The sequence below is a fragment of the Homalodisca vitripennis genome, chromosome 4 (genome assembly GCF_021130785.1).
Source record: "Homalodisca vitripennis isolate AUS2020 chromosome 4, UT_GWSS_2.1, whole genome shotgun sequence".
In the NCBI taxonomy this organism is placed as follows: Eukaryota; Metazoa; Arthropoda; class Insecta; order Hemiptera; family Cicadellidae; genus Homalodisca; species Homalodisca vitripennis.
The window spans coordinates 156,282,698-156,309,333 of record NC_060210.1 but is presented as its reverse complement, the minus strand read 5'-3'; the positions used below and the strand labels follow the sequence as shown (position 1 = coordinate 156,309,333).

At 32.5% G+C, this 26,636-nt stretch overlaps 1 protein-coding gene across 3 annotated transcripts; it reads left to right on the top strand.

The window, feature by feature from the left end:
• On the top strand, positions 1 to 25,234 carry LOC124360373. 3 transcript variants are annotated; one of them, XM_046813946.1, is made up of 5 exons: positions 1 to 242; positions 13,357 to 13,511; positions 16,010 to 16,119; positions 18,752 to 18,890; positions 22,898 to 23,625. In XM_046813946.1, the coding sequence occupies exons 2-5, from the start codon at positions 13,360 to 13,362 to the stop codon at positions 23,319 to 23,321; spliced, it is 825 nt and encodes a 274-aa protein (XP_046669902.1). In that variant the 5' UTR covers positions 1 to 242; positions 13,357 to 13,359; the 3' UTR covers positions 23,322 to 23,625. The 3 variants fall into 3 exon arrangements, with proteins under 3 accessions (XP_046669902.1, XP_046669901.1, XP_046669900.1); XM_046813945.1 differs by having other exon boundaries at positions 4 to 246; XM_046813944.1 differs by lacking the exon at positions 1 to 242 and adding an exon at positions 25,142 to 25,234 and having other exon boundaries at positions 22,898 to 23,351.
• Positions 25,235 to 26,636: the final 1,402 nt, after the last annotated feature.

Genomic DNA, 26,636 nt, shown 5'->3' with positions numbered 1-26,636 from the left:
TTATTTAAGAAAATTGTAATAAAACTACATATAACATTAAGAGAACATGTCTAACTTTCCTCTATTACCATCAGCTGTTGCTAACTGATGACTGATTCCTGTCACTGTCAACTACTGTCAGTGATGATTATTGTGACTTGAAAACTAACAGGCCTGAGGCCACAGAGGCTATGCCCTGACGACGCAAATCGAGTTGAGAAGGGACGGTTTATTGACAACCGACACAAGTAAATTAAACTCTGGTTGGTAAGTTGTAAGATTAGTTGAACATTTGTAATAGTAGTTGATAATTTGGTAGAACAATTATTATTATTAAGAGGAGCAGACCACAGGAAATTGACATTTTTGGGTTTTCGGTTTTTTATAGTTTTGGATAGCTTGACATTATTTTTAAAATGATATATTAATCAATGTGGTTAAAAATAAACTTGATTAGAAAAAATTATTTCTAAGGGTAAATTGGTTTCTTGAATGTTTACCATCAGGAATGCATTCCTTATAAGTAGTACTTAGGAGATGGAGACTGCAAAGAGTTTCAGACTATGTTCAAATCATCGATATGGCCTAGACTTTCAAACTGAAAAAAAGGAGTGTGTATGCCATGTGCAGAAGCCTATGGACAAATGCTTGAGAACTTACTAACTAAAAACCAAAACAAACATTTTCTCCGATGGAAAATATTAGTGGCCAAGACTGGACGGCTAACTAGGCATGCCATGGCTGCAGATAATAAGAGGCCACCACCACAATAGAATCATAGTATATCCTTAAAAAATAGTAACGGGTAGGGTACGATAAGCGGATCCGGTTTTTTATATTGAAATTGGCAAACGATATTACTTAATCATAACCACCGATATAATCAATCGATACTAATTAATTATTTTGAACAAATAACTTAAATAATCTATATCAACAGCTGTAAACACTTTCAAATAATACAAGTAAGGTTATATTTAAATTTTACATATAAGTAACAGTTAATTATTAAAAATGGCAGTCAATTTTAGAAAACTACACGACATTGCTTTGAAAGATGATAAGACATGTTTTACGTGGCTTCAACATGTTGAACTCGTACCGAAAAATCCATTATGTGAAATTTGTGGGAAAGAAACAAGTAACTGTGAGAGGAGCGAATATGGTCGTCTTCAGTTTTCCTAATTTTGCTTATAATAATTTGTTTCATCATGTAAATATTAAATCCATATTTTAATTTAAAACATATCATTGTTATTGAGGACTATAGATACTTTTATATCAATTGATAGTCTAGAATTTGAGATGCGAATATTAGGTATCGATGATTACATTCTTCGATATAAAAAACCGGGTCCGCTTAGCGTACCCTACCCAAAGTAACTAAATGTTAAACTGTTTTGTTTATTACATTTTATAGTTACACAACATAGATAGTATTTATATAACATAATTCGTGTCAAAAGTTTTGTTTATATACAGTAGATAATCATAAATATAATTCTATTGTGGTGGTGGCCTCTTATTATACTGTAGCCCATGCCATAAATACAATCCAAATTTTATATGGCCATTGGGAGAAATGCTGTAAAAGAAGCGGATGCTATGAAATCTGCAATATGGCAGAATGTTTTCATTTTGGTCCGTCCGATGAAAAACCTGAACATGGGTAGTGCCCTAAAGAGAACAATACTTTGTTTACGTATCAAATAACATAATAGAGGGAAATGAATAATAACATTCAGAGCATAATCACCTTCCTCCTGCAGTACTACTAGAAAGAAAACCTATCTTCCCGGAATTGCCAATCTAAACTTACACTAAATAACATTATATGGGACAGAATCTCCCAAAAAAAGTATTAGATTAGGTACTGTACAGATGAAGTATTTTTGTATTATAATGAAGCCACTATTTTTGGAAGAGTTTTTCTTATTAGCGACCTAAAACACTGCATTATTAGAAAGAACATACTTTATTTGACTTACTGTGAAAATTACATGTTGTGGCGATTGGTTCTGGTTTTCAGCCTTCGAAAATGAAGCGAGTAGGCCACTCTGTCCATATCAACTATTTGTGATTAAGCTATAGAAGTAGGTAAATACATATGTACCTGTTTTAAATATAAAAAGTTAATGAGCGCTCACGTGATCTGAGCTTAAATTTAGATAATATTTTGAAGGATGTTTTTCTTTTCGTTTCTCAAAGGTGCCACTGAAGCCCACACTGATAGCCCGGGGCATTTCTGATTGGTACTTTCCTGGCTTTAGATTATGTGCCAGATAGTCCAACGTGATCTGACAAAAAATAGTGGCCTCTGGATAATACCAAACTACCCAGTTAGGTGTATAACACAATAGGAGGCTACAATAAGGGAAATATTACAAAGTACCTGATTCTCTAACTTGTGGGTCTCTCGCTGGGAAAAAAACTGTGTGTCCACAATGAAAATGTTTGATTTTTGAAGAATAAAAAATGCAGACAAGGTAATACAGGAACTTCAAAAGAAGTCTAAACAGCAAACAACCCTAATTAGAAGGAGGATAGAAGATGAGTGTGAAGAAAATGAAGACCCAGCCCAGGGCACTACTGATTGGCAAGTTTTTACTGCTTTCCAAAAGTGATTTTTCATACTTGGATACACCTTACTCAGGAACCACTTTACTTAGAGCTCAAATTTGGCACACTAATTGAACTCCCCTTGTACACAATTGGCCATGTTCAAATTTTCATATCTTGCACAATATTTAATTTTTATTTTTTACATATGCCTATAGGGTTTTAAAAATCTCACAACATAAAATGTCATAACAAATTGTTATAACAAAATATTACAAATTCTACATGTCCAGTTATGTAAAAGAGTTAGTTCTCTAAAGTTACCAAATTTCAGTTCTCTCATTGTTACTCAGCTATTACTGGTAAAGGTTACATGGTAATTTTCCATATATTGTCAACACATAGTTGTTCTCTCAATGTTAAGAGCAATGCAATGCTCCAGTTTATCCAAGCTTTCTAAAAGAAGCAATAAATTAAATAAAAAACTTATCTAGAGTACTAATACAAAAATTTCATAAGATTACAGAAATAATAATTCTCTCTTAAAACCAAACAGGTGTATGCCACACCACGTGTCATTTAATAGGCATCATTAAGCATCAAAGCTATCGCTGTTATCTAAATAATATTGTGGTGGGATATAGTTGATCCCATTGTCTGTAAAGTTCCCTTGACCTATTTACCACCAAAAAGTACTAAAGGTTATCTGTAATTATACCAGGACTATTGTTCTTCTGGTTTCTCCACTGTTTGAAGGCAAAGGATGTATCATTCATGGCATCTTTTTCAGATGAGAAATATCCACAAAAGAGACATGCAACCTCATCAAACTCAACCTTGCTTATATAGAAATGAAGTTTCATCCAAATTTCAGGGTTATAGAATTTTCAGGGTTTCATAGGTTATTCATTCTCTGTATATCCAGCGATGATTGACTTCCAAGAAAATTTGTAATCTATCGTTCTCGAGATATCCTGTGAAACACAGACGGAAAGATGAACAGACGGATAGAAGAGTTTTATCAGTTGATTGAGTTATAGCAAAATTGTCCAAATTCCAAATCTAAAGCATCCTATGAAAAATTAATTTCCCTTACTTATTAGGTTGTACTAAATATGTAAAGTTAGTAACATTCCTTAAGATAGTACCTAAATTCAAGCTCAGATCACGTGAGGGCTAATAATTGTTAACTTTTACTTACAATACATATGAATGTATTTACCTATTATTTTATATAACACCTAATAACAAATAGTAGATAGGAACAGAGTGGTTTCCTTCTCTTACATTGCTTCATTTTAGGAGGCAGAAAACCAGAGTCAAGCGTCACGATGACATTTAGTTTTGACAGTAAGTCAAATAAAGGCTATTCTTTCTTATAATGTTGTTTCTAGGTTCCCAGTAAGAAAAACTCTTCTAAAAATAGAGTGGCCTCCAGATAATACCAAAGTATCCTGTATTCTATTCCTCAGTAACAAGTTTGACATATATTTCCATACCCTGGGTGTGATAGGAAAACTTTTTTATCTATAGAATTGGTTTGGTGTCTGCATTTATAAACAATTTAATATGAACTAGAACTAGGTTCCACAACAACAATGGGAAAAATAGAACAAACAGAAACTCCAATAATTGATAATTTCAGGGTAAACACAAGCTTTAAAGCTGATCTTTGGGGGCAGGAAATTTTTAAAAGCCTTCTTCGATTAGGTTTGTATTCCTTTTAAGGTTATTCTGTAACCAAGGTCTCGAATTATGTTTTCTTCCATCGACAAAAGAACATTCTCTAGGTGTACAAAGAGCTCATTCAATCACTAGGTTGACAACTTCAAGTAATTCTTTGGATTTATCAATATTCATGTAGTGTAATGTTTGGATTGCTCCAAAGACATGTTTTGAGTCTTTAAACAATAATCAATCTTTAAAATATTTAGTCTTTTGGACAGCAGACTACACAGGCATTTGCGATTTTAAGGTGAAGCAACAATTTCTTTAGGTTTTCTGATGAATTTACATACAATCTAAGTTTGTTGGCTGCTGTTAATAATTGAAAATGGACAAAATACCAAGGTCTTGATTTGCTAACTTTTCTGAGCAAATTCTGAACATGATCATGTTAAGGAAATATTCAACAAATAATGTTAATCCAATAAGGAATTCACTTAAAGTCCAAAATGACTTAAAAATGTAAAATGACAACTATTACTTTGAATGTTCCATAATAAAAATTTGGATTTAAAACCCCGAATAATTATACTATCTTTATACAGAACTCCATATAATTGTACCCTTAGTATTTTTCTTGAAAACTTGGTTTTTTATTGAATAAGTTCAGAAATAAAAAGGAAACACAAAAATTATAATTAAGTGGATAGCAAAAGGGTTACAAATTTTAAGTAGAAATAAGAGAAAGCTCCACAAACAGGCACAAATTTCAGATGACAAAGAAATTAAAGCCCATTAAAAAATATGTAACAAAATTGTTAAAAAGGTGGTTAGAGAAGCTAAGTATTCTAATGATTTATACCTAGCACAATCTAAGTGTAATGTAAAAGCAGCCTGGCAAATTATAAAACGGGAAATTGGTATAAACACAGGAAATCACGATGGAGTAGAGATATAGTGGTAATGGGAAAGTAATTTGAGAACATAAGAACATAGTGAAATGGTTAATCATTTAATGAATCTTATTTAAAGACTGTAGAACAATTTAAAAAGATGTCCAGTGGGGGGCACATCTTTGAATTGGTTTAAATAATATATTACAGAGAGAAAACTAAAAACAACTTGTATAAGACCATATAAAAAGTATCATTCAGAAAACAATTATGGTTATTTTTCAAAACAGACAGCACAGAGAAGTTACCATAGATAACGAATAAATAAATTACTACAAAGATATAAAACTATTGGGAGCTTGTTTTGATGATACATGACATGGACAAGACAAATACAAAGCTTATTAAAAAAAAATAAATACTATTTGTTTCAATATGAGCTGTGTTACACACATTACAAGTTTGAAAACAAAAATGACCCTATACTATGGCTATTTGTACTCGATTATGAAGTTTGGAAATACATTGTGGGGCTCTGTAGAACTAGCAGAATAAGTTAAAAAAAGTTTATAAGAATACTGACATTTTCATCCAGAAGAAGTTTTTTTAATGAAAACTTTAAGAAATTGGAGATCCTCACTCTCCCTTGTGTGTACATCTATGAAGTACTGAGTCAGGTTTATCAAAATTTGAACTGGTTTTCTAAAGAAAAGACTATGAATCATTACCACAATACCAGAAATACTAATTTGTTAATATAACCCATACATACCACAAAAATATTGGAAAAAAAGTGTTCTTATATGGGCATTAAACTTTATAATAAATTGCCTAATAATTTTAAATAAATGCCACAGGTCAAATTTCTATAACAAAAATGTAACATTCTAGTTATTTAGATCCAGTGTTTTGTCTTAAGAAATATAATAAGGAAACCAGTGGTCAATCTCGATTTTATTATTTTAAATTTATTATATTGTTACTAATTGTATTGTTTTAATGAATGATTGTTATAACATTATGGTGTGCTACACTCTTAACATTGTCTGACAGTAATGTTTTACAAAATAAATATTTGACATAAGAAATTTTAATATAGTTACTTGTTTATAGTTAATTAATTATTCAAAGCTGAGCATTTTAATATTGTTATTTATATTAGAGTTTATTTATTTGTTATTGTGAATCATTTTGACTGAAATCTTGTTATTTTTAAATGGATAGTGCTATTATTACTACTAATGATGGGAGACCAGGGAAAGGGAATTGTTTGACAAATATTTGTTATTTATTTAACAATATTGTTATAAATGATGCTCAGGTTTGCAACTTTCAGTGTTTGGAATGTTAATGTCTGACATCTTCATACTGCTTTTATGTGCATTGTAATTATTGTGTTTAATTTTTAATATAAGATAATATTAGGTTATATTACGTAGCAGTGACAATATACTATATTATTTATTATTGTTCTATTTCTGGCTATGTCATCTGTCTTGCCAGCATAGCTGGATCTTGTAAGATTGTAATATGACAATAAACGTTCAATCCAATTAAAATTCTTTAAAACACACAATATTCAGACCTCCATTATTTCCATTATTTAAATACAAAACAATAACAGTCCACCACAATAACTTCCAATCCTAAATATACCACCTGCAAGTGCTTCTGGCTTGTATTCATCTGCCTCTTACTTCAAGTCACCAATAGAACGTTCTTCATCAATTTCCGTGTGTTCTCCTAGATTATGAACATATTTACCCGTCAATGCTCAATGAAGACCACAGTTTTCTGCTTGGCTCTCACATATTTGTAATTGCCTCGTCAAATTTTTTGATGTAATACATTGCTCTGTTTCAGATTGGACATTACATTTTGTCTCAGACTAGTCAAGTGTATAGGCCCACATATAGGATTCTAAGCTTATATTTGTATGCATTATTTTATAGTTTTTAGCCATAAGATTATATATACAATACTTTGTTATTGCACAGATGTGGTACACCGATAGATGAAGGAAGAATGAAGGGATGGATTTGGTTGCCGAGGGACCACACTTGTGACTTTCAAAGTTCCTGGGTTCTATCCTACTATTTAAAACAAAAAAGTTTGCAATATATCCTTGTTTCTAAACAATCTATCAAGGGAACTGAAGGCCAAATTCTTTTGTGTGAAAGATCAATATTCTTTTGGACAGTAAAGCTACACTAATATTTCTCAGTAACCATACCTCTACGTCTAAGCTTTTTTTTTGTTTTCACTTAGGACGAGAAACTCTCATTGCACTTGTCGTAAAAATAACCTTTGTGTTTTTTCCCAGAATGTTTAATTTTAGTTTGGGACCATCTGCTATTACTTAACTTAGAGCCCTATCTGCAACAGATATGGTGTTGGAGTATAAGGGGGTTGCGGGGAATGAGACAGTTGATAAATTGGTGAGATATGGGGCAATATCACACCTTGTAGACCCAGAACGTATTTGTGGCTTTGTCAAATATAGTTAAAGGCATTTCTTAAACATGCTAAAGTGGAAAAGAAAAGTTTACAAACCATAACAATATTTTTATGTAATATTTTAGTTTATTAGATCTGAATTTGTATCTAATATTGATTACTGATATATTTTAATATTTTATTGATAAAATAAACCATTTAAATTCGTCCTCAAACAGTATGGACAAACGATTCATGACTAGAACATGGTATAATTCCAACTTAAAACGAGATGGAAAAGTTGCGGGTGTCTGGTGCCTCAAAAACCCTTCTATAGCGGGTCGTCGAGCAGTAATGATCTTAAGCCAAATTTATCAAAACCTAGATCAAGCTGCTATCGCCGGTGGTGAGAAGTGGAGTCCTGGACCCATTCATCAGTACAAAATAATTTTTTATGGAAGAGCTGGGGGCCGAGAGCTGAATACCTAACGGGCGCTTCCCTTGCTTCGAATGGTCATGCCAGGGATGGCCGGGAGAGGCCAATTGTTGTTTTCCACCAAAACATTTGTGGCCTTAAATCTAATGCCGAGCTACTTCAGATCCATCTTCAATGTGAAAGTCATGACGTAGTATGTTTGACTGAACATAACTTGACTAGCGAGCAGCTTAATTGTTTTAGTTTACCTGACTTCAAGGTTGTGTGTCATCATACTGTCGTGAGGCCCGGCTAAAAGGTGGAGTCTGCATATTGACTGGATGCCACATTGAGTCGGAGGCTGTTGATGTGTCTAGATTTTGCGTTGAAGACTTCTGCCAAATGGCTGGTGCCAGGGTGAGACTGGCATGCGGCAAATCTATGTTTGTCTTAGCTGTTTATAGGATTCCTACCTATAATTGCGAACAGTTTCCTGAGCAGTATAAGTGATTGTTTAGACAGTGTTTTTTTATCAGGAAAAACACCTAGTTGTTGTAGGCGACTTTAATATAGACTTGTCATCTGCGTCATCATGGTGTAAAAGATTTCTCCACACAATGGCCTCGTTTGATCTGCGTCATACAATCACATCCTACACTAGAGAGGTAAAAAACTCTAAGACTGTGATTGATAACCATTTTTACTAACATAGATGATCGGCTGGTAAACAGTGAGGTTGTGTTAACCGCATTATCTGATCATCATGGTCAGTTAGCTACTTTTAACCTCTCTGTCGCTGACTTGAACTCTGGCCCTTTGTACAGGTTATCACGTCAATTCACACCACCGCAAAATATTCGTAGTTTCCACTCTTCATCTCAAAAGGGAGCTTTGGAGTGAAGTTTTTGAATTGGGTGGTCTTGATACATTGTTTGATGTCTTCATGAATAAGTTGAAATATTATTTTGATATTTCTTTCCCTTTACTCAGGAAGTCTATGAAAGGTAGAAACTCAACTTTGAAACCTAAACTTACTCCACAACTGTTATCTATGAAGGATCAGCTGCATTCTCTCTATTCTGACTCGAATCATCTAGAAGCAGCTCACCCTCTCCGATCTGAATACCGGCAACTGAGAAGGATGTACAAAAAGGAGATTCGTAAGCACAAGTCTGATGCTGTGTTAAATAGGATCCAGAAGTCTACCAACAAAACAAAGACAACGTGGGAAATCAATCAACGACCTTAAATCATCCAACAGTGAGCGAACTTATTTCATCCATCTGTCTGACGAGAAAGGATCCAGGATGGTGGAACCCAATCTGGTGGCTGAAGTGTTTAGTTCATTTTATTCCAGTATCGGTCAACCAATGTCTACAGGCAGTAGTATTGGGTCATCGCACGGAGTTTGTACAGCCGGAAATGATCAGTAAAACACTCTTCATTTTTCCTACCTCAGAAGAAGAGGTGATGAGGGAAATTAGATCTCTAAAGCCTAAAGTTCTGCTGGACCTGATGAAATCTCTCCAAAGCTATTGAAGCATGTCGCTGATGCAATAGTCAAACCTCTTACGTATCTTATAAACACTGTCATTCAACCTGGGTCAGTTCCCTTCATCACTAAAAAAAATGCGCAATTATAAGAACCAGTTCATAAAAGGGGGGACAGAAGGACGACTGTAACAACTATAGGCCCATCTCGCTCACTTCCACATTGTCCTAAGGTGTTTGAGCGCATATTCCTAACAAGACTCCTGTCATTCATGAATTCAAACCAGGTGTTTTCTTTGAATCAGTTTGGGTTTATGAAGAATAGATCGACATCTGATGCCATGCATTGTTTGGTTTCTTCTGTGGTTCAGTCCCTGGATTCTGGCTTGAAAAGTACTGGGATCTTTTTCGACTTGTCAAAAGCATTTGACATGATTGATCATGACATCCTGTTACGTAGGCTGTCTTGTCTTGGACTAAGAGGTGTCGCTCATTCGTGGATTTCTAGCTATCTTGGTGGAAAGAGGTCAAATTGGTTTCAAAATACCTTATGTGGATAGCAGTGGCTGTCTAACATCGGTTCGGTCATCACGGGCATTGGTCTCTTGGGGAGTTCCCCAGGGGTCAGTGCTTGGTCCCATTCTCTTCCTTCTCTTTGTGAATGAGCTACCCAAACAGGTCACTAGAGGAAAAGTCTGCCTTTTTGCAGACGACACTACCTTTTCAATTTCAGCTCGGCATCACAATGAACTTGAGGTTGCTATTTGTGAGGAGACAGGTGCTTTAAATGCAGTGGTTTCAGGAGAACCGCTTACCTCTTAAACAGTGAAAAAACTAAAGTCGTTGACTTTAAGATTGCGAGTCCTGTCAGTGATGATAACAGAATGTTTCAAATTGGTGATGATACAATCGAACCATGTCTTAACATTAAGTTTCTTGGGATCATTCGTTGACAGAGGTCTTAATTTTGCTCAGCAAGTTGATGCGGTCTGTAAAAGGATTAGCTCGGGAATCTTTGTGTTGAGGCGCCTGTCTGCTTTCGCTGGTACCGATGGTCTTACTAGCTGCTTATTATGGCATTGTGTATCCTTCTTTATCATATGCCATTGAAATTTGGGGCTTTGAGTGCACAAGGACCAAAGTATTATTCAAGCTTCAAAAGAAAGCAATTAGAATAATATTTGGGAAATCATGGCGTTCTTCTTGCAAACCTCTTTTTACTGACAACAACATATTAACTTTTTCCATCCATTTACATTCTACATGTTGTCAAGTATGTCCATAGAAACTTACCTTTGTTCAAGTCTGACACTCTTCCACACATCTACGATCTCCGGGAATCGGGAAAAATCTCTGTTTCCTAGGCATAAAACTGCTTTTTATGAACACCACCTTAAATATAATGGGATCAGGCTTTACAATGCACTACCGGGGGAGCTCAAGTCAGAGAATAATTTCAATTCTTTCGGAAACGGGGTAAAGAAAATTTCTATTACAGCGGTGTTGTTACAGCATCGGGGATTTCTTGTCCTGATGACGAATTGAATGTAAATAGGTATGGGAACGAGCTAGTTGTAGATAGCTCTTTTTCTTATTGTAACCCATAGAAATGTGCAATGTGATAATCATATGTAATTACTGTTGTACTGGATTACTTCGTTTATTTTTGGTTGACACTATTGTATGGTTGAAAAACTGTAAAAATAAAGATTTTTGAGTTTGAGTTTGAGTTTAAATTACATTGAATTCATACCAAGGTATAGATAAAGAACAATTCTAAATAGTTGCATTCTGTAAAATTAAAACATTTTAGATCTAAGAGTGATAGAACAAAAAAATATATTAAGTAGGCCAGCCGATTTAACAGTGTTTGTACATATACAGTATATCAATAACATTCAGAACTGTGTAACATAATTTTTTACTTTTTTATTCCTTTAAAACTAGTTTGTCTGTGCAGTTTGAATTATTGATATTGCAACAATATATCATTTAAAACAAGTATGCCATAATTTAAAATAGTTCTCATTATTTTATTGCTTGGCAACTCCAAGTGAAAAATTTCCATTTTGGACTTCTCTCAGTATACATAAATAAAAATTTATAGAAATATCGTAAAAATCCCTTGGCACTAATATATTTTTATGTTCATAACATTTCTTACAGTTTGGATTCTTGATTTTGTATAAAACTAATCTTTCATTATCATGTGAATACTGTTATGTATTATCAGATGTTCTTATTTTATTAATAGATTTAATAAAATAAGAATTTATTTTTTTCTATAAGCTTTAACGATATTAGTAATTATGGAATAATAGATTATAATAGTACCAATAGATTCTATTTTTGTATAATCCTTATTAAAGCACATCAATATACGCAGTTAATATGTGATTGTTAAATATGAAATTAAATGCAAGATTGTTTTGCTTTTTTCAAATAGAATTTGTACAACTGATAAATAATGCTATGGTGTAGTTCACTAGTTATTACTAATTTGGCACATAATCAATCAATACTCCTACTATAAGACAATTCATTGACTACATTATTTAAAAATAAGTGGTTCGTTATAGTAAAAATACTGTCTATCTTTTAACATTATTTCAGATAATATGTTTTTTTTTATTGTTTGAGCACCAGCCTCATATTATTCGAATATTTGATTTCTCACCAAAAATTGTCAGCATACTAATTTAAGAATGTTTCATAAATATCACTTAGTAAATTTTTTTTCATTTAATACAAAATGCAAAAGGCATTAAGCCAGAGGGTAAACTTCGTGCTGAATAACTTATATCAACTTTATCTTCAATGAATTTTGGACAATGAACTTTATCTTCTCTTATCCTTTTAAAAAGAAATTCTAATATTTTTCATAATCATAATATTATTCATTATGAACCACTGGCCATTTGACTATTCCATGCCACTAAACTTCATATTTTAAAACTATTTTATACAATAGCTGTACATCGTCTCTTAAGTTGGAGACTGACGTGATTAAGTTTAGATGGTCATTGAAATCCTCATTGTTGTAGGGGGAATACTGTGTATACTGAATTTTTTAATTGATCACAGAGTTTATATGATAATGAAATGTATGCTAGTTTACTTTATTTAACATTATTAATGTATACTATATAATACTCCATTTATTGTTTTTGCATTTATGAGCGATTGTTTTGTAAATAAAAATCTAAATCTGAATCAACATATATAATTAAAGGCCTTTAGAACTTATAATATTCAATAAATTGTATATTATTCAATTAATTATTTAAAGGCGGCAGAAATCGGCAATACTTTAAACATGTACCAGACAATAAGCAGAAACATTTTTATTTTTATATATCCGGAGCTATTTTTATTTTTTGGTTTGATTATAAAATAATTACTCTATTTAAACTTGTAATTATTATACTTATTTTTATGTTTTTAGAATTGTGTAAAGCTATCACAATTGCCACAAATTATGTTTGTGTAAGTTCTTATTTATAAAATGAACCAACATTAAAAATGCTCTATACATTTTGAAAAGGTGCTTTCAAATTTGTTTTTATATACATCTCTAACATTTTCTCTTATAAATTAGCTATAGATAAAAAAAAACATTTTTTTTTGTAAAAATATTTATTCTTATATACTGATGATCTCATAACAAACTTTTTCAATACAAATTTTCAAACTTTTTAAGGTCTTCATAAATTTAAAAAGTTATAAATGATCTATTATGTTTTATTGTTACAAATACTTGTAAGCCATTTAAGTTGAATTTAAAACAAAACAACAGCATATAAAACATGCTTATTCATAGTACTTCTTAATAGACCGGGGCAACTAGTACTTAAAGATAAAATTTAAAGTAAAATATAATTGATATCTCCTATTAAATAATAAAACATGATTTCTTAGGAAATGACAATACAAATGAAGCTTTCTGAAGATAATGTGGCATCAAGAGATGAAGAAAGAAGAGTACAAATATTTGTAAATCAAATGTTACTGACCAGGATTTTTACAGCTTCTTACATCGGAAGATTTTATGTGGATTCATTAAAGGACTACAGGTAAAGAAAGTATGCTATTGTATGTAGTTAAGGGTCACCCAGAAATTTTGTTAGAATGGGTTAATGTTTGAATATTAGGTTTATCTCCACTTTCCCACTATTATTTTTACACTCCTTTGAATCAAGTTATAGTCTTAAAAACCAAACCCTTTCTTAGGTTTGAATCTAATAGTGTAGTGTAATAAGTGTAGATGTTTTGGGATAGATATAAAAAATACATTTTGGTATTGGGTCACTACATACCAAATAAACCACAGAATTTTATCACATATTTGTTCTTTTAGTACAGATAAACTATCATGCCAAGTTTTATTGAATTCTCTCTCTGCCAGTTGTCCTTCCTTAGAGGCCATGAACTTACAATGTCAGAATCAGAATCATCTTTATTCATAATCTTAAAGATTAAAAATGGTATCAGTTGTGATAAATTTTCACACAAAAAAACCAATAAAATTTGATGCAAGATGGAGTTGCCACGGACCGCTGAGACTGCGATGGCTGAGGTAATTCCAGGGGTCATAGCAGACTCAAAAAAATAATCAGGAAACTTAAAACCTTATCATGGAATTGGGATGGTGGTTCATACAAATGGTAATCGGAATCATCCTACTAGCCCTAGCTAGATGGTTTTATAGCCACAATCACTGGAAAAGTACGCACATTTTCTCCCCAGCTATAGATTTCCAATTCTCAAGCAGTGAGCCACTGATTGTGCCTAGAGGAATGGGGTTTCATGATGAAAAATGAAAACGGTAACTCCAAAACACTGCCCCAGAAATTCGCTTCATTGTTACCCAAATACATATGAATGTATTCGGACCAACTTAAATTACAAAACAAGATTGCAAAACAAGGAAACCCCTAATGTGGTTTTTAGCTTACTGAACTACTCGACGTTGCGTGAAATTTCGGTCTATGACCATGACTATAACAACGCTGGTATCCTTGGGTCGCAGTTTATTACTTGGAAGTTGAGGCCTAAAATCTCAGGAACTTGCTAAACCAAGTTTCACCTATAGTTGAATAATACATCAAATGGTGGGACATATCAATATAACATCAAGAGCAAAGAAAATTATAACAAAATCAAGTAAAGTTTAAAATATAAAACAAACACAAATTGAAACCAATATTTGTAGCAACATTAAACTAAAAGAGAACTGAAAGCTTTGACACTCTGGTTCTTAGTTTAAATTACATTAGTAAAACATTAAAATACAACTCTAAGTAACGGATTTAAGTGGACTAAAAATAACATTTCAATTGTAATAACCAAATTTGAATTTTGATGTCAAAACAAAACTGATAGGTTAACTAATTAATTATGAATTTAATGTATAAAATTAGTTTATCACTTTTTGCGTTAGGAGGTAGATCCTGATAGTACCAGCCAACTTTAAACTTGATTGATGGAACTATAAAAATGGCTCAACCTTCATCAAATACTCTTTAAAATTCCAAAGGAATTTTTTCTCAGGAACAAAAAATAATTAATAAGAGGGTTGTAAGCTATTACAAACCCAAACAAAGCCTGAAACACCTTATGCAAAGTCATGCAAGTTTTAGTCATGACAAGTCACTATAGGTTTATGTAAGTCATCAAAAATCAATTAATAATATTCAGATGTAAATTAATAGTGTGGCAAACTATTCTAGTAATTTTTATATCCAATATACACGCTATACAAAATTGTGCAAAACAATACAGGCACAGACAAGCTCCAACAAATGAATTTGTTCATAAATAGTATAAATTGATTTTGCTAAAAATTAAATCTTAAAAAAATGTAAATAATAAAAATAATAAAGTTGTAACTTACCTTCGACAGTCATCACACCAACCTCTTCCACTCAAGCAGTGGCAGGACGTAGCAACGTTTGCTGTACACAATGTGGTAGTACACTCTTATAGCATCCACACGATATTGATATTTTACCGGTACGTCATTGTAAAATGATTAATTGCTTCCATGTGAAGTAATAATAATAATAATAATCTCTTTATTGCATTCTTTTATCAATTTTTACATCGTATCGCAATCGTCAACAGTTTTTATTGGCTCCATTGTAATTGGCTGGCACAGGTTATCTAGTCAAAATTCAAGTCATGGGACTGTTTGTTCTTGCTGATACCACACACCTTTACCAAAATATCATGTTGTGGGGCAATTACTTGTGCTGCTTTAGATTCAGTTGAAAAATAAAGATATTAAATTTTAGATTACCCCTAGCGTATTATTAACACAAGAAATTATATTTGCTATTTTAACCCCTGATCCAGCTAAAAGAAAAGAATAAAAGGATATGAATCTAGAGCTACAAAATAAATACATTCAGTTTAGTTTTGATCAGGTCGTGAAGAGTTGGAAGAGTGATATATGTATGAAACAAATTATCTATACAATGCTAACACTTTGTTTTATTTGCGTTTTGTTCAATTTATTATTGCATATTGAATGATTATTAGGATATTTTATATTAATGTTTTGCCTTTTCAGAGATGTCATTCAAATATACAATGAAGAAAATGATTTCATAAAAGATTTGGAAGTTGTTAGGATGAGAGTTGAACATTTTTATCAAAGAAAAGTATGGCCAGCTATCACAGGTAAGTTAATTTACAATGGCAACTTAAGAAAATAAACGATATTTATGTTCTTGTGAGTAAAAACATTATGTGTTCTTTATATAAATGATATATTTTTTAATCCCCAAAGTCACAGTCACAGTGTATTTTTATTCATCCCTCAGTCATACTCATGGCCAGCATTGATTTTGTAAACTGTAGTGATTGCTGTCATTGTGCTCAGATCATTTAAAGTACTTGTATTCTGCATTAGTAAAACCAAAGCCTACCACAGATTTTGTCCAAACACTCAGCACAGACTAGATACTACAAGATAGGAGTACGCCACACCACGTGTTGTGTAACAGGCTTCACTGAGGTTTAATGCAAAATTTCAAGTCTATAGCTCATTTCATTACTGATAGAACAGAAGATCATAACGCGACAAAGAAACTTTTACATCGACCAGCAAACAAAAGGCCTCAAATTTTATTCAAAACGCAAGAGCCGAAAATTCCAGTTTTAATAGAATATTAGACAATCATTTAAAACATAATCAATCATGATTCCTATCATTTTTATTCACACGTTTTAGTTGTCAAATACAAGTATTAGTTCTGTGTGACAACACAGTACAATAAATTAGTAAATTAATTAAACTATGCAAATAAAATTGACATTTAAACAATACTCTGAACTTTAACATTACAAAAACCTGTTGTTACAATAAATACAACACACACATAGAATATAAAAACTCATGTAAAACTCATTTGTTTTAGCAGTGAGTTTTATCTGATAGCCTGACTATCTGCAATATTACCAAACTGGTTCTACAGTACCAGTAATTTATTTGTAAGAAAGTTAAAAGTTATCTGGGAAAGGTTAGGGAGATAATCATGATATTTATATTACATTCCTTTCCCAGTCATATCTTTCTTCATCACACTACAAGCACGTGCTTCTGATTTGTGCATTAATTATTGTGGTGAATTTTAATGTATTTGTTAAATTTGAAGAATAAACAGTGTTGAAATAGGTGTTGTTAATAATATAATTTTTCTATTTTTGGGACTTTAAGTGAATGATAGTTTGTGAGTAAATAACTATACTATATGCCTTTTTCACATAGAGATTCTGCAGAAATACGCTATTATTATGGGTATGCAAGATGTAATGCCTCTGAAGCCACCAGATTATACAGTCTGCATGTTGTACGTCACTGATCTTCAACCTGATACATTCCCCGATCACCGTTTGATTTTAAGAGTTCATACTTACCTGGAAGAACTGGTATCTGAAGAAGGAGCTGATCATCCTTTAGAAATGCATGACCCTGATATTGTCGATTCTGTGCTTGAAGAAGTGAAAGTAAATCCTGGAATTAATATCAAACGCATAGAACGCCAAATTGGGACAAAATTACAAAGTTAGTGGTTCATCGTATACTCCAGTAAGAAGATTTTCATCCATACCACATTATAAGAGTCCAACAGCTAAAACTTGAAGACTATGCGAGAAGGTTGGCATTTTGTCAAGAAATGTTATAGCACCACCAAGCTGAAGATTATAATGGTTTTCCAGAAAACTTTTATCTTTCTTACAAATAAATGACTGATAATGTAGAACCAGTTGGACAATAATGGCTATCAGATGTACTAACTGCTAAAACTAAAGAGTTTTATCATTGTACGAATATTTATATTCCAACTGTTTGCAGTATTGATTGTAATACCAGGTTTTTGTAATTTTAAAATTCATAGTAATGTTAACGAAAACTGTATTGTTTTAACTGATTTTCTATCTTCCAATAAAACTGGAATTTTCGGCTCTATGCGATATGAGGTATGATGTGATTAGGGTAGCACTGCCATATTTTTAGGATAAATAGATGACCAAATGTACATGTTTTCTAAGTTATGATTGAGAAAAAAGAATAAGATATTTATTTTTAATTCGCTTTCAAGATTTTTAAATTTTTGAAGATTTTACGTTTCTAACATTTAATTACTTTTCAAAACACCATGGGTAGATAGATGTATGGTGACAAATTTATATTGCCAGATACATTTACCAGTCAAATAGTTTTGAAAAAATGTCAAGTTAAACTATTTATGTGGCTATAGCCAAGAATGTTGTAAAAGTCAAGAGTTTAGTTTAAAAGCACAAACAGTTTAATAACTCGAAAACTAAAAAAAATGGATAACATGTTGTAGGTTATTTGATTACTTTAGGGGTGCTCTATAATGGCTAGTGCCTGTGCATAAGCAACTGTTCCCTCTCCACTCGACGCCAGAGCACATTGTACAGTCAGTGCCAAACAAATGTTGTTTTAAAAGTTTTTTAACAAATAACGCTTAACTTTTAACCAAAACCTAACTGGCCACTATTGAGATTGAGGCATGCGAGCAAGTCTCAGTGATAGGACAGGTACTAAGCAACGGCGTCGGCTTGTTTACTGAATACGTGAGAGGGGTTGTTGGTGCTGCAGACACGAAACTCCCTGTTCTGCGGTTCGCACTAGCTGAATCACTCAGTACTATATTAATGTCAACACAGAAAAACTTGTTCATTGTGTTGCTTTATATTAAATTCATAGTCATATTACATTTATACTTTAAGTCAATATGGTCACTTGAATTAATCATTCTCTTACACTCACTCAATTTTACAGGTTCTGACTATATAGGACCACCAACAGGCCACTGTCTTTGGATTAACCTGGAAAATATTGCTTTCGGCAACTACTGGTTTTTGATTGAAAATGTTGTGTGGAATGGAAGAGAAATAATCATAAAAGTTAAAGTTATTAGGTAAGTTCATATAAACATTAAATCAAAATTTTAGCGCATTCTGCTTTTCTTCTGCCAAGTAAATTTTAGATAAATATGAAAAAATCACTGTATATATATTTCTTGGTATAGAGTTAGTTTTTTTTTCGTTTAGCTTCAAAATAGCTCATTCTTTAAAAAAGTAGTCCTAAATAATTTTCTTCAAAAGCACTTATTTGCCTTGTAAATGGCGCTAAAAATGGTATATAACTTTAACTATTTATCTTCAGAAAAAAGTTTTGCAAGCCTACCATTTCAGAAGATAAAGCACATTTTTTATTTTTTTCAAACACCAGATTTACACATTTTTGACAAATTTTAGTGATAAATTGTCAAGGCTTAGTTCATGTGAATAGCACACACTTCAGAACTATGTATACTTAAAGATAGACTTGCCATACGTCCCGGTTTGGCCGGGACAGTCCCGGTTTTGCAAGCTTGTCCCGGTGTCCCGCCTGGTTGCCTGCTTGTCCCGGTCACGTCAGAGGAGCCGAATGTTTAAAACAATTGAGCTAGGCCTAGTTGTAGTTTAGTCTAGAGGTTCACGACTACACAACACCTGGTCGGTTCAGCGTGGTCCCGAAATAAACCGACCTGCCGAGAAATTACGGAAAAACACGAGTCGATTCCGATTGAAGAAGAAAGTAAACAAACAGCCGCCATTAGCCCATATTCTGTCTCTAGTTTCACGTGAATAGTGGTTATTTTGTTTCAATCCTATTTATGACAGTATATATCCCTTGTGTTGTTGATGTATTGTTTACACTATAGTATGAATTTGAAGTGCTCAAAACTAATTTAGTGTTTTCTTTGTATTCTAAAACTTTAGTGCCACGTTTTAGTAATTTAGTAGCCACATCATGCCTAAAAGAGTCTGCAGATTTAATGACAACCTTCAGAGCAAGTATCCTTTCTTAAAAAAGTTATGTACACAGGATGACAGAGTTAAATGTGAGCAATGTGTTTCTGAATTTTCTGTAGCTCATGGGGGCCAATCTGATGTTAACGATGATTTAAATTCAAAGAAACATAAAAATAGTTTATTGGGCCTTGCTGGTTGTTCCAAAATTTCAACTTTTTTCAAAAACGTCAATCCACAAGACAACGAGTATGAAATAGCTGCAAAAGAGGCAACATTCGCCTATCATACAGCGAATCACAATTTGAGTTTTAATTCAAACTCGTGCTCCTCCAATTCAAATTTTTTGAACCGAAATTTTCCTTGGGCAAAACTAAATGTGAAGCTATAATTTTAAATGTGATAGTACCTTTGGCACTTGAGGAGTTAAATAATGATTTATCAAATGCAAACTTTGTTGCGTTAAGTATGGATGCTACAAACAAAAAAGAAGTTAAACTTGTTCCTATAGTTGTGCGTTATTTTAAACAGGAATCTGGTGTGCAAGTCAAGCTATTAGACTTTAAGTCTGTACCAGGCGAAACCGCTGAAATATTGTTTAATCACCTGATGACAGTTGTTAAAGAAAATAAATTAGAAGAGAAAGTTGTAGGATTTTGTGGTGATAACTGCAATTCAAACTAATAATAATAATATAATAATAATAATAATAATAAACTTTGGTGGAGTAAAGAGAAGAGGGAATAACAATGTATTTGCTCTTATAAAGAACGAACTTGGAAGATCAATAAATGGTATTGGTTGTGGTGCTCATATCGTCCACAACGCTGTCCAGACTGCTGTAGATATGCTTCCCATTGAAATCGAGGCCCTTGTTGTGAAAATCTACAAGTATTTTCACATTTACACTGTAAGGGTTACTCAACTCAAAGAATTATGTGAATTTGCAGATATTGAATACCGCAAATTAATACAACACGGAAATACTAGATTTCTCCCCCTTATGCCAGCAATTGATGATTCAAATGTTTTCTGCTTTGAAAGAGTACTTCTTGTCTCAGGAAATGTGTCCATCTCTGATAAAGAACTTCTTTGATGATGAGCGAGGTGAAGTGTTCCTATGGTTTGTACATGGTCAGCTAGCATTGTTTAATAAAACTATTTTAGCCATGGAGAAAAACAAATCCAGTGCTGTTGATGTTGTACATGCCTTACAAAAGTTGAAGGAAAATTTTCAAGAAAGAAAGGAGTCTAACTTCATCCCATATGGAGCAAAAACGGTCCTTAAAACACTTAAGGGTAAAAGCAATGTTGACTGTAACCAAATGACCAGTGATTTTAACAAATTTTACAGTAGGTCTATTTCTTACATTACACTTTGGGAAGATAGTTTTGGAGAAGCTCAAGATTTCGTCTGGGTCAATGAAAACAGCATTTCATGGGAAAACATTGAAAGAACTGCAGAAGTAATTAATAAAAGTGCCGGAAAACTCAAGATAAACATCGACAAACTTTTTGACGAGGTTGTCCTTGCCAAGAGATTGTGGGCCTCAAAAGTAGAAGTATGGGAAAAAGAAGACGAGAAGAAACCAAGTGAAGAAAAATGGATGGAGCTGTTCTATTCTTTTAAACAGCAGAATATTTCAGTGCCAAATCTTGGACTTATAATTGAATATGTTTACTGTCTTCCTGGAACATCTGCTTCAGTTTAGAGTTTTCTCCATGATGAACATTGCCTGGAGTGATGATCGAGGAGCACGAATCCACAGTTCGAAATTTAATGTTATGCAAAGTTAACTTTGCAGTTAGCTGCACTGAATTTTATGAAAAAATAAAAAACATAAAAAACTTATTGAGAAAGATTTGCTCTATTGAAAAATACGAATGGTATAAAAAATAAGCCTTGCTTTTACATTTTATAGCTGTCAATGTTTTTAAGGTATAGCCTGAAGTAAGCAAATTTTGTATTTGAAAATGTTTAGTTGCCCCCCTTTACTCAATTGTAAATTTGTCATAAAATCTGTTAAAATAAACGTAGAGACCTCTAGTTTGCATTATTGGATTTCTTTTTTTATTCCCTTTAAAATGAGGGGTCACATGATAGGGGTTTATATTTGAAAATTTTTTAGTTGCCCCCCTTTAGAAAAGGGGGGCAAAATTTTCAACAACTTGAAAAATTAAAAAATATGTTATAATAGGTAGGGTCAAGGTTTCACATAGATATCTCGGGCCATTTAAATTATATCCAGGTGTGCCAGGACATAAAACTCACTCTGTATATTGAATATACCTACAGTAAATACATATAAAAACAAGGTTTAGAATGTTGGAACAAAATATTTTACATATGTTTTAAAACTTGACCTACATCCATATAGGTTATTTAAAATAGGTTATCATTTTCTTTTGTTGGTTTTGTCTAATGATTTCTTGACCACGCATTCACACTCCTTTTAATAAATATGTCACAGCAGACAAATCTTTTATTTTGTTCAATGTACAATACATCCCATACGTTTGACTCATGGTTTCTTCTTCCTCCCTTATGCACAAATATTTCCCTTATTTTATGATTAGCATGTCTTGCAGCCAAAACAATTTCTTTTGTCTCTCAAAATAAATTTTCTTGCTATTGTTTCACATGTTTGCTGCATTATTGTTACTTTCTCCTATTGCAACATGAGTCACTGGAGTCCTACATATACGTATGAGTCACAGATGACAAGAAAATGGAGGAATTTGGCATATGATAGTTTAGTTAAAACATATATGTTCCGCAGAACAGAATAAGTTCAGTGAAATTCAGTAAGGATTTCAACTAAGTCTACTATGAGTCACCGTTTACTCATGTCACAGTAAACATGTTGAAGATATTAATTACCCATCTCATCCATGTCCTGGACTACATGAGAGATATCTCAGAACCAGGGCAGATAAACTCTGACAGAACACAGCTAAATTTGTTGTATTTGCATTTTAATGTGACATGTTTCCTAGATCAGCGATGGTGTAAGGGTGATTGATTCAAATGTGATTAAAGAGGCACTTGCTGAAATAATTCTGTACTTCTAGAGTTTCTTTGTTCTTCATATGATTACTACTAATAAACCATACATGTATCTTGTTTCAGAAAATTTGAACCAGATGTAAAATCTTCAACTCATAACAACACTTCAGTAGATTGGACTGAAATAAAGAATGACATTACCAATATGTTGCGAGAAACAATTACATGGTCTAATATAAAAGAAAGTTCCAAATTTATATGCGCACTGTTGATGGCAACAGTTACTGCATTATTGTATGGAATCCAATATCTTGGGGATTATTCTATTCGATTCTTCAGGGAATTCAACAACCTGATAAAAGTTTCAACTCCTATATTTATAGCATTAATTGAACTCGTGTCCAAGACTATAGGAGGGTTTTATATTTTGATAGCAATGTTATGGCGAGGTCATGGTCAAGGTTTGCCACCACAAATGAATCTAATGGCAAAACAACCAGCAATAAAGCCAGCCCCTAATCAAAGAAGATATTATCGTTATGAATAGAAGGCTTATAGAAAATAATCAAATTATTACTTAACCCTTTGCATGCCAACGTACCGGTATTACGGCCGTCGGCTACTCAACTGAAAATCGCCAACGGCCGTAATATAGGTACGTCACGTTTTTCACCTGTAATTTCCTTATAGTCCATCTTATTGCCGCGAAATGTTGACTAATCGATCGTCGATTAGTTGCTTTGCAACCAAAAAGTAGTTAATTCCTTTATGGACTGTTTGTTTGGTCGTATTTGAGCTTCGCAGCTGTTGAATTGTTTGGTCGAGATTGAGGTTACGTTCGTGTTGCTATGCGTTGTTTACGTTTGTAATTCTCTCATTACTTTTGTTGTTAGGGCATTTTTACTATGCCCCTTTTATTAGATTCATTGGTACTTTGGGATTATACATACCACACCCAGACATGAATCGTTATTTGACATTTAGCTTCAACTGATTAATAGAACAATATTTCATCGATATAAAACAGGAATTGTCTTATCGCAAACCCCTCCCCATCCTCAGACAGTTGACATTTAGCTTCTACTGATTACTAGATTAGCGTAGAACAATATTTCGTCAGTATAAAACAGGAATTGTCTTATCGCAAACCCCTCCCCATCCTCAGACAGAGGTCAAAGTCGAGCGGTGTAGTAGATAACGTGATTGCAGAGTCTCGCCGCCCGTTCGCTTTGTTGTACTTTCGTATTTTACCCCTACATTTCTCCAAACACAAAAATTCAACAAAAACAAACATTACCAAACAAAAACTAAACTCTTTATTGAAAAAAACACACAAAACTTGTTATTATTCTTGATCAAACTCCGCCACCCAAAATGCGAGTGCCTCCGGCCGAAGGTCCTTCCGAAGCTCGCGCTGATGTCAACGAAAGAAAAACATCCCTCGAGATAGTATCTATCAGTAAATATAATTCTAGAGGGGCTGATCAGAAATATAAATTGAATTGTAATGGAAAGGGAATTATGTACCGTGCAAAAAACTTAAATAATCATGTGATGCCGTGCGGCCTGCCGTAATCGGGATTCTCGAGAAAGATAAGATAACAGCGACCACAATACCGATCACAATACCTGGAAATGCTTGTTGATTGATGGAATGTTAGTTCTGTTACTCAAATACATCGTTTTATAATGTTCTAAGTTCATTGAAAAAAGTTTAAGCGAATCTGACCTCATTAACAATTGATAATCTTTGTAAGTTTGTAATTTTGTAATTAAAAAGTTGTTTTTTCATTCTACAATGTTTGTTTATAATATATCTATAAATTTATATTTTTGTGTTCTTCATACTGGTGTGGTTAATATAATCCCAAAGTACCGATTTGTATAGTGTCAAATATTGATTTGTGAATATAATGTAACATTACATACAACGTCCATGCAAATTATAAAAACTGTGCCCGTGTCACGTTTAGTTAAAAAAATCATAACTGGACTTCTATATAAGGTAGGCTTTTGAAATTTTGTAATTAGGTTAAGGGTTAGATATAGTTTACGAGGATATAACAGGAAATCAGCATACATTTTTTTTAAACCACTTATTTGTGCTAAAAAAATGTTTTTTTGGAAATTTTAAACTTTTTTTTCTTAATTTTTAACTTTTTTATAAGTTTAAATTACATTTATGCAACTAAAATTTACCAACAGAACAAGGGCATTTCATAAGCAAAATAATGGTAAAAAAAATCATCAATATCTGTTAAAAAATAAAAAAGTTACAATACATTTAGTGAAAGCTTGCAAAACTGCTGAAAATGCCCTTGGCGTTTCTGGGTAGTACTTTTGGAAAATGGGCTGGCATGCAAAGGGTTAATATTAATAATTCTGTATTATACATATTCATTTTATACTGTATGTAAAATAAGTTACGATTTTAATAAATCTGTTGATTTGCTCTGTCTATTTAATGTTCCATATTTTGTTAAGTATGTATGTATTCCATGTTTTTTAATACATTTTAATTGTGCATAATTTAGAAATACAGCAGTCGCATGAAATAGGAAATCCAAAAAAGGTATTCATTACTAAAACAAAGTGTTGATGTTCAATAAAGTTGAAACTTTTGTCTACACAATTAACTTCTTGAAATATCCCAGTCTTGCTGTGGCAATGTTTCGGTTTACAATCTTGTAACTGAAGATGTGTCTTCACAGTGAGGCCAAAATATTTCAAGAAGTCAATTGTGTAAGCAATGTTTTAATGTGACGTGAACCAAATTTTAGTTATGAAACTGGGTTACATAAACCTAAGAACTGTGCTATGTGCATATTATGGTGTTTTTAGTAACTAAAGAAATTTGTAACTAAAGTAATAATGATATTGGTCACTAATGGATTCAGAAGGTTCTAAACTTTATAATTTTGATATATTTTACGTTTTTAGATGCAATATTATTTAAATATTTTAGCTTCACTTTGGAGATCCATTTTCAGTCAAGAATTACAGTTTAACTGATAACTGACTGTATGTAAACCAGAAATCTTACAATGTTAATTATTACATGAACATCGTAAGTTTAAGAATTTAGTTATAAATACTTATAAATTTATTCAAAACTTCATATTTTATTTTATAAGCTGTCCAATTTTTGGGGAGAAATAATCTGTAAATCATGTACAAACAAAGAACCCTCAAAACGTTATTGACATAGGTAACATGTGTTCAACAACTCAAAAAGTGTAGTTGCTCTCCTAGATTGTCCTTTATGAAACAACTTGTTTGTAATATTTTCCTTAAGTGGAAATACACTTTACCCCCTTTATATAAAAAAATTGCCTTTAGAAACACCATTCTTTAATAAATAAATATCTAAGGTTTAAATAATATGATTTTCTAGAGAAATTGAAACGAATGTTACTGATATTTTGCCAGCATTTTCATTAAAATTTTGCCCAAAAATGTCCAGTTTGTATAAACTTTAAACATAATTTGGTGTACTTATTATCTTCAATTACATTACTTTTGTTTTAAAAATAAATCTCATACGAATTACTGTCACATGTGAATTTCGTTTTCTGTTATTTAATTTGTTGAAACAAAGTTTTTCAGGAAATACTGATAACTGTGAATGCTTAAGATTGAAGTAATTTGTGTTTAGAGGTCAAATAGCAGAGAGGATGTCCTAACTTTGTTATTACAATGAAAACATTTTAAATTTATTTCAATATGGCTATTTTGGACAGTTTGTCTGTATGTCCTTTTTTAAGTGACAATGTAAAAGATTTTTACTGTGAAAAATTATTCTGAAAACTTTAGACTTCAAAGTTTTAAATAATTATTTTGAAATTTCAACAAATTTCATCAA

Coding starts and splice junctions, on each gene's coding strand:
- LOC124360373 (XM_046813944.1), top strand. CDS start 13,360: ATGACAATACAAATGAAGCTTTCTGAAGATAATGTGGCATCAAGAGAT. Junction 16,120..18,751: donor AGTATGGCCAGCTATCACAG/GTAAGTTAATTT, acceptor TCAATTTTACAG/GTTCTGACTATATAGGACCA. Junction 18,891..22,897: donor ATAAAAGTTAAAGTTATTAG/GTAAGTTCATAT, acceptor ATCTTGTTTCAG/AAAATTTGAACCAGATGTAA.